The sequence below is a fragment of the Melanotaenia boesemani genome, chromosome 1, assembly GCF_017639745.1.
Source record: "Melanotaenia boesemani isolate fMelBoe1 chromosome 1, fMelBoe1.pri, whole genome shotgun sequence".
Taxonomy (NCBI): Eukaryota; Metazoa; Chordata; class Actinopteri; order Atheriniformes; family Melanotaeniidae; genus Melanotaenia; species Melanotaenia boesemani.
In genome coordinates, this window is record NC_055682.1 from 12,806,525 (window position 1) to 12,815,551 (window position 9,027).

Genomic DNA, 9,027 nt, shown 5'->3' on the forward strand with positions numbered 1-9,027 from the left:
GACTGTCTTCATCTGATGGGGAGGTGGTGAGCCAGATGTGAACCCAGGCAAAAGGTAATAGTTTTTCTCAGTGTTGGCGTGCTTTTTTGAGCCCGCACACTTGTGTTTATATGAGTATATTCATGTGTGGGCAACCTGCCAATATGTCTGCGATATTTTCTTCCACTGACAAGAATACTGGATATTGCATAAACTTTGGCCAGTCTGATTTATTTTTATCTTGCATAGTAATTTCATGGATATATCCTTGGGCAGTATCTCATCTCAGCCTTCATTGTTAGACTAAAACAAATTATGTTATTAGGATTATCCAAGGAGACAAAAACTTTCCAAGTGTTTATTTGTTTTGGGCAATTAACCATCTTAAAAACAACACCACTGTCCCAATTTGAAACACTTATTGCTTCATTGGTTGTATATTTTCTCTTCAGGATTATACAAAAGGTAATGCTGAATTGTACAGTAGGATTTCAAACAGTCATATCCAATTCACAGCAAATAACAAATCAAACGTTTTATTTAAAAACGTGGCTAAGTCAGAGTTGGGATTACTCATATTTAAAAAGTTGAAATATTTGTTAACAGACAGAATAAATAGATCATTGAAAAAACATATTTGCCATTGCAGGTGTGCTGTGTGTAACCATAATACACTTCTCATCTTCTTCTAGAACTTGCTATGCTCAGTGTTGTAACTTCATTAATTGCAGGATAGAGGCATTGTTACTATGGTTCACATGCAGTTTTTTTTTATCTAAAAATGCAAGAAGCACAAAGTGTCAGGCTAAAGCAGGTAGAAATACTTGTTGTTGTCCAAAAACAACATTTGAAAGATGTTCAGTTTACTTTTTTTTCTCCTGGTTGTCTTGTGGGTCAGTTGCATGATGACATGTTAACAAAAGGAACTGTATAAGCCGGCGGATGTGAGTTTATTTTCAGGTCTGTTATACCCTCTTGTGGAGAAAATCCCATAAATACAGATTGTAAAACTGCCTCGGCTGTTTCACAGTAAAAAACAAAACATAACAAAACTGAAGTTAAACAATGTACATTGTAAGGATAGGGGAAACTTAAGAATATATGAAATCTTCTTCTTTATATAAAGGTGAAAAAATAACTTACAGTTACAAAGTATAAGGTACTGTAATATCATAATAATAGCTGGGATACTGTGTGAAGTTAATATTGCATCATTTGTGGTAAAATAGATAAATGTCTTAGTACATTATAGATTCTTTGTAATGCTTAGTACAATAGAACTGACAAACAAAAACTAAAGAAAATCTCTTTACAAATAAATATGTGACCTTTTAATGTATAAGATTATTAACTCTTAAGGAGATTTTGTAGCATACACATTTATTCTGTTGTTCATTTTACATTTTAATCTGGAGATCTTTTCAGCAGCAGCAAAATATTTTAGCATTTCAAAATCACACCTTAATAATGAAAAGAGCGTCAGTGAGCAGCAGCAGTGCGTTTGACCATTGTCTGGTCTTCCATGCAGGAAAGACAGACAGATCTGAACACATTATTCACAAATAGTTTGTCTTGTGTGCGCTGTGTATTTATTTATTTATTTATTTATTGAATATGCTATTGTGCCTTTGTCTATGTGTACTTTAAGCACTTATAGAATAAAAAAAGACAAGTCCAGCTTGCTTCAGCACTTCTTCATCAAGCCAAATCTCCTTTCTGGACCTTTCTGTTGATTGTACAGTTCTCCTCATCTTGCAGGTTGTGGATCATCTTTGGAAGATTGTCTGTCATACATTTGACTGTTAATTCAAAATAACAATGACACAGTAATTTTAGTGGTATTTTCATATTTTTAGGTTTCAGGCTCTGAGATCGACTGGAGCCGTTTAATCTTTTCATCTGATACTTTTTTTCTGTTATGAAAATGACAGCTTATTATAAAACATTGTCTCGTCTATATCTGGAGAAGAGTGGAGCGTGATGTCGGTAATGAGGCTACATGTGTCAGTTAACAGAAATGTGACTGAAATCATACGCAGTTTGGAACAAAGTCCTTCTCTTTTTCACTCCACTCTCCTCTCTTCCTCCCCTCTGCATTGCATCGGGATAAAATGAGATGCTATATGTTCCCTTCTGGTCTTTTTCCCTCGCTGTGGCCTTCCCTTTTGAGACAGGGCTATGAACATTTCTTTGCCATTTTTAGTCCACTTTGCTGAGGAGTAAGCATTGAAGTAGTTTTCTAGGAAAATCTCCTTGAAGTTGCAGTTATCATTGTGGATCCTCTGTAATGGAAATATATCAAACCATTATTGCAATGCAGTGTGCAGTTAGTAGCATTTGTTTGTTAGCTTTTGGTATTGATGATTATGGATAATTGTGGAAGTCTTCTATCACTGCTTTATAATTGACTGACCACGAAACAGCACATGATTTTCTCATAGAGGAAAAATATTACCTTGCCTTGCAGCTGTCCACCCTTGTTCATACAGATATAATACTGGCTCTTCACACCTTTGATAGCCAGAATGCCCCCCTCACCGACAGTTCTGGTCTCCAGGATACCTGCCAGACAGCAGACATTTAGGAAAATGAGACACATTGCAGAACAGATAAGATACTGTCAACATCCATCCTTCACTCCAGCTCTGCACTGCAGTCAACATTCATCTTCATTAACAAAGGAGATGGAAGTTCCTGTGATTAATCAGTCTGTGGTCTCTCTGGCTTTGTTCAAGTCTTGTTAACTTGCCTGGGTGGCCATTACACAAACCACAACCTATGCCATTGCACATATGGGAGACAGATTAGGCCTGTCTCCCCTGGGATTGAGAAAACTACCTCCTTGCATGAGCTTTGCACGCTACATTTTAGGGCTGCTCTTCAAATCTGTGGGAGGGTAAAAACACTTAAGCTAGGCTATTCGTTTCCTGCAATTTTTCAAGATTTTGTAATGAATGATAGTTACATGTTTGACTTTTTAAAACACATATGACTTACGTGAGGCTGTAACGTATCAAATTGTAAGGCAGCGATATTTACAGCTACACAGACCACCGATCGTGTATTCAGAACTTAAAGGTCAATCGAGTTAGATGCTTCAAGAAAAAAAAAGGCATACATTACAGTATGCATTCTTTTCTTAGTCCTTGTGATTGAATGTATGTGACCATTATACAGTAAATTTATAGTGATGAAGCTAAAAGATTTTTTTTTCTCTTGTACAACGTGTTTCATTTCAGGAAGAACAATAAGGTCCAGGTGAGAGATTTTTTGGTATATGAAAACCTTTTCAGTTTAATTATTTTACTGCAAAGAAATCTTTCATTTGACAGGCAGGAGCGAGGAGGAAACTCTTTTACGCTCTTGGGAATAACACTGAGCATGCGTGCATTTTAGTGTTGGCCAGATCACAAACAGATGGCAGTTGCCTAATCTTGGAATGCTCTTCGTGCTCTGTTTGTGCTAAATTTGACTTAATAATTCTGCCCTTTGACCATTTCTTCATTTTCACTTAACTTGATCATTATTTCAGGTAAAGGCAATCTCTTATATTTACATTCAAAGTTAACTCACCATTTATTTTTACAATAGTTCTGACAATGTTTGGAGCTGTTGATGTAACTACATCTTATAGTTTTATCCACTGCCAAACTAATATTACATGTGATGGAATGTGGGAAGATTTAACACATGCATACATGTATTGTTGAAATTTCGGCTTTGATGCAGAAAAACTCTTAGGCAATCCCCAGCTTAAACAAATTTGCCATCTTTTCTGCCCTTTGTGAAATAAATAAACTTGTGGGTAACCCCTAATTCTGCTTTCTCTGAACAGTGTTGGGAATCATGATTAAACTGTCTGGTTAAAATGGTGCAGAGAGCCTTTAATATCCAGTTTTATAGTGAGTTCCTTGTAATTACACACAAGTTATTTCTGACTATATATAAAGAATAGATTAATTCATGGAATTTTTCTTATGCATTTTTAAAGCATGTTTAATCCATAATCTCACTGAAACTCCAAACACCTGATATATTTATTAAAAAGAAGCTTGATTGTTTGTTTGTGTGCTTGATTGTTTCTGCAAAAATATTTTTGCAAAACTTTCACTGTTTAATATTTTGTTAGACGTAAGTAAAGATAGTGAAGATACAAATCTGTTATATTAACATGTATGCTTGTGACAATGCACCGAAACATTTGGAGTGAAATTATTCTGGCAACTGACAATATCCCTGACAATTTATTTATTTTAAGCACAGATATGAACATAAATAATTTTGCTGAATGATAGCTAATAACCAATTCTGAGTTTTTTTTTTGCATATTCTCTACCAAAAAAGATTCAGGAAAAATAAACAAAATCCACTTTTCAGATGCTGTGAATTGCGCTTCAGGAAACAATTTTAAAGTTAATGAACACACATCAAATATGTTATTTGTTGAAGAAAATTAGTTTACTGGAGGTAATTCTTTTGTTAAAGCGGCTAATTGAATGCAGAGGCAAAGAACAAGTTTGTACATTTTATTCTCACACATTTTGTTTTCTTTGCAATCAAAATAAATGCGTCACTGGTTAATTGCATACATGTCCACATCAGGCTATGATGTTTATTAAATTTATTTTGCTTTTAGCATGCAATGGTGTATTGATTTTCCAGCTGTTGCACAAGTACTTTTGATGAGGCATTTCTTTTTTCAGCCAACATTCCAGCCTCTGCCACTCTGCCAGATAGGAGGAAGTAATAACTGCGTAAAACATTCTCACTTTGACTGAGATTTAAAGTTGTTTCTGTAGACATAAGCCTTGGTAAATCTTGGGTCAAGAACTGGTTTTAAATGGGATTTATTATTGATACCAAGTGTGCCATTGATTTGTTGTTTTGTGTATGAATTTAGCTTGTAGTTGAATGGAACAGTAGTTTTAAGAAAGACAAATATTTTGTTTTTCTGTCTGCAATGCCAGCAGCTAATTATAAGGTCATCAAATGTAAGTATTTTAAATCTTAGTTTACTAAAAGTAAAAAAAATCACAAATTCTTTTTCCCAAAAAGCCAATTTAACATTAAGTTTTTAAAGCGTAAATTGGCTAAACAAATGTTAGTTTTTGCTGAAGTGAATCTGGGTCACAGAGGTCTGGCATCCTGTGTTTGGTGTTTACGAGCCAAAACCTCACCTGATTCATTTTACCTCTACAATATTGGTTGTTCTACCAGAGAAAAATGACTCATTAACACTGTGATTATACTGTGGCAAGTGCAGTCCAATAACATCTCCCATGTGTCTCTGTCACCTTGATAAGCCAATGTTTCTTTAATGACTCAGTAGAAAGATCCCACAACTAAACTTTTGAGGTTTTTTACTCTGAGACAAAGTTTGTGGTTAGAAAAGGGAGTTAATAAGTGGTTGTTACAACATTTAAGGCAAAAAACCTCACAATAAATCTTTGTTATTATTTATCAAACAAAAGAAAAACAAGATCTTAAAGAAGGAATGAATCTTACTGTAGCAGTTGGTGGAATCTTGAGTCCCATTGATGTTGCCTGAGTCATCAATTGTTAGGAACCACTGCGTGCCACTGTACAGCTGTCGGATACGCACGTCTCCTCCCTCCATGTAATCATAGTTCCTTGTGTGGCGTTCATGTTTGGAGCAGTTCATGATGGCGGCAAGTTGCTCTGGAGTGCAGTCACTGTAGACCGCACACACACTGCCAAACAGAAATATTGCATGCAGGTAGAGTCCCGAGAACAGATTCTGAAGGTTCCATGTCAGCATCCATTTGTGCATTATCGTACAATACAGTGGGGATCATTGAACAACATACTGAAATGTGAGATAGAGAACTGTGCACTATCCCCCAGCCCCGTGACCCCCACCCCCGACTTGTGACCCTTAAGTCCTTGTTTCTGGAGTGTGAATTCCTGGTGGGGTGCCACGACAGGGCATTTGTGAGGGAGACTTTGTGAGGCTGGTTTGGATCAATTGATATCAGGAGATAATGTCTGTTGTTAATCCTCAACGACAGCGCTCATTGACCGCTCCATCCTCTTGAGACCATATTCCGACAAGTGCCGTCATAATCCAGGTTAAGGAATGTTGCACAGGTTGTCACTTAGAAAGAAAGAAAGAAAGAAAGAAAGAAAGAAAGAAAGAAAGAAAGAAAGACAGAAAAAGATCAGTTTAATTTCTAAGAAATTGTACATACAAATTTAAAATAAAAAAATAATATTACAATCAAATAACTGCTGGAAATAACCCAGTATTATAGTGCAGCTGCCATAGGTTTTTAAACAACTTTGAAAAACACATGGCTTTATGACAGACATGTGGCTTCCTGTCATTGACCCACGACAATAAAATATTTCGTCAGTACTGTTGAACCGCTCCACAGATCTGCAGTCTACAGTCTGTTTCAAAAATTGTACTTTCAACAAAAAAATCATACCACAATTCTTCTTCTTCTTCTTCAAAGAAAAAAAAAAACAAAAACAAAAAAACAAACAAACAGAAAATACATCAGTAGTTTGATGACTTACATGTGCTCTAAATGATGACAAGAGCTGACAGAGATGTGTTTCCTTTCAGCAACAGTTTTAACGTGAAGACTCTGTGGATCTGAAGCTGTCTCAGTGGTAAACCAAGTCCAGTGATGAAGTAAAGCAGAGCAAGAGCTGGGAGCTTCTGTCAAGTCCCAAGTATGTTTCTCTGATTCTGGCAGGCTGAATCTGTGCATCTTCCACTGTTGCTGTGCACTCTGCTTAGATAAATGCCTCCTGCTGACCTCACTTGAAAGCAATTAGATCCCAACCAGTCAGCTGTCCCTGGCTGAGATGCAGTGGAGAAACACCCTCTGCCTGCCCCTCTCCGTCACTCACTCACCAGACATGAGAGGGAGCTATAAACTCTTAGAATACCAGACTCTCCTTGGTATGCGCTCCTAAATACTTTAAAAACATTTGCATGTACAATTATTGTGCAAAAATTGCTACTTCCTCTCTGTGTTATCCTAGTAACACCTTAAATGGGTTTGTGCTGTGTATGTTAAAGATCTCACCCATTTATCGGATGATTTAGAAATTTGCTCTAATGATAAAGTTTTAAATAATTTACAATCTATAATTTTCAGTGCCACAATTAGTGGTTTTACCGAGCTGCCCTGAATCATTGGTAAGGATTTACTGACTCAAGTAAAAGACTTCAAAGAAGTCCTTTAGTTCTCATTCTTATCGAGCGTAATAGTGGGAAGCAATAAATTATGTCTGGCAGGTATCCATCCAAGTAGAGAAAAACAGAAGACATCACTGCTCAGAGGTAGTCATCTCCATGTCGGGGGTCATGCACTCTTTCACTTTTCGTGTTTGTATTTAAAGTCACAATTTATTGCTCTACATACCTGGCCTTTCCTTGGACTCGCTACTTCAAAGTTTATATGGGCCCTAATGACGATCTCCCCTGGGAAGGTCAGGACAGCAGGCCTGAGAGAGAGGGCGACTTCTGGCTGCAGCAGTTCTCCTTCTCATCTCTTAACTGGTGGTCATAAAGACCTGATGTATTAGTTGTCACACTTGCCTGTTCAGCTGTCCCTTTTATCACCTCAGAGACAGTTCATGATCTGGTCTTTTGAATGTGTAGGCCAAGGAAACACCACTTCAGGCAAATACCATATTATAAATACCAGACACCTTGACTTAGAAATGAATGTTATAACCTAGATTTTCATAATTTAGTATCGTAATGTGAACAGAAATATAATTATGTGATATATGTAGCTGTAATTATGAAGATATGTTTTAGGTTTTCCACAGATTAGGATGATTTTACCAAACTGATAACGATAGATACTTTTTCATGGTGGAGGGATGCCACCTGCCTGTCTTTATTCAGTGTCAACATCTTCTAAGACTCTAGGTCACAAGTGTCAGGATCTGGTTCTTGAAGGCTGCTATCCTGCAGGTTTTTGTTGGTTCCCTGCTCCAACTTACCTGACTGATATTAATCGGTCATTGTGAAGAAGTTGACAAGAAGCTGTTGGATCTATTTGATTTACATGCAATGGAAAATAGAAATAATCATGGTAGGCTTTGCCATACAAACACTTCTAACTTTCTTACAGTTGTTTTTAGAGTGGTGTCCAAAAAGTACCTTTTCTCGGGCAGGGGTACTGGATAGCACTTTCTGCTGGCATTTCATAAAAAATAAAAACAAACAAAAAAACCCTATTTTTTTCCCTCCAAGTGGGCAATAAAATTGGACATTAACTGTTGTTTTGTGACATGATAAACCAGCATTACCTCTTTACCTTGTATGATATCACTTTGGATACCTGTTTTTTGTTTAAAAATGTTTTCCAGCATGAACAACGAACAACTCTTGAATATTTGTGTGAGAGGGTTAGGTTATATGAATTTTCTTCTTGCTGCTCATTTTTGTTCAAGTGTTTGTAATTTATGTTTGTATTGATTGATTTGTTTTGTCAAGAATTAAATAAATGCTTTCAATCCAATCCAATTTATTTTTATGGCACTTAAAACACAACACTGTTGACCAAAGTTCTGAACAATAAAACAACAACAAATCATTTACAAAACATGTATATCTATAAATACCTCAGTCGTAAAAGGGTGGTGTGGTTTTTCCGGGTCGGGACTGATGTCTTTCCCCAAGTGGAGAAGTTCTAGTATCTCGGGGTCTGAGCCAAAAGGCAAAGCTCTCGATTTACCGGTTGATCTACGTTTCTACCCTCACCTGTGGTCATGAGCTGTGGGTAGAACAAGATCGTGAATACAAGCGGCTGAAATGAGTTTTCTTGGCAGGGTGGCTGGGCTCTCCCTTAGAGATAGGGTGAGAAGCTCTGTGATCCAGGAGGGGCTCAGAGTCTCTGCTCCTCCGCATCGAGAGGAGCCAGATGAGGCGGCTTGGGCATCTGGTCAGGATGCCTCCTGGATGCCTCTCTGGTAAGGTGTTACAGGTATGTCCCACTGGGAGGAGACCTTGGGGAAGATCCAGGATACGCTGGAGGGACTACATCTCTCGGCTGGCCAGGG

At 37.3% G+C, this 9,027-nt stretch overlaps 1 protein-coding gene across 1 annotated transcript; it reads right to left on the reverse strand.

Annotated features, from left to right (window-relative positions):
- Positions 1-323: 323 nt before the first annotated feature.
- fgf7 (fibroblast growth factor 7) lies at positions 324-7,289 on the reverse strand. The gene is made up of 4 exons (XM_041987901.1): positions 6,520-7,289; positions 5,485-6,094; positions 2,435-2,541; positions 324-2,261 (listed from the first exon to the last, which is right to left on the reverse strand). The coding sequence occupies exons 2-4, from the start codon at positions 5,768-5,770 to the stop codon at positions 2,043-2,045; spliced, it is 612 nt and encodes a 203-aa protein (XP_041843835.1). The 5' UTR covers positions 5,771-6,094; positions 6,520-7,289; the 3' UTR covers positions 324-2,042.
- Positions 7,290-9,027: the final 1,738 nt, after the last annotated feature.

What these genes read in the sequence shown, in the direction of transcription:
- fgf7 (XM_041987901.1), bottom strand. Translation starts at nt 5,770, where the DNA reads ATGCACAAATGGATGCTGACATGGAACCTTCAGAATCTGTTCTCGGGA. An exon ending in AGATTCCACCAACTGCTACA is followed by an intron (nt 2,542 to 5,484) that starts GTAAGATTCATT and finishes GCTGTCTGGCAG; the next exon opens with GTATCCTGGAGACCAGAACT. An exon ending in GTGGACAGCTGCAAGGCAAG is followed by an intron (nt 2,262 to 2,434) that starts GTAATATTTTTC and finishes TTTCCATTACAG; the next exon opens with AGGATCCACAATGATAACTG.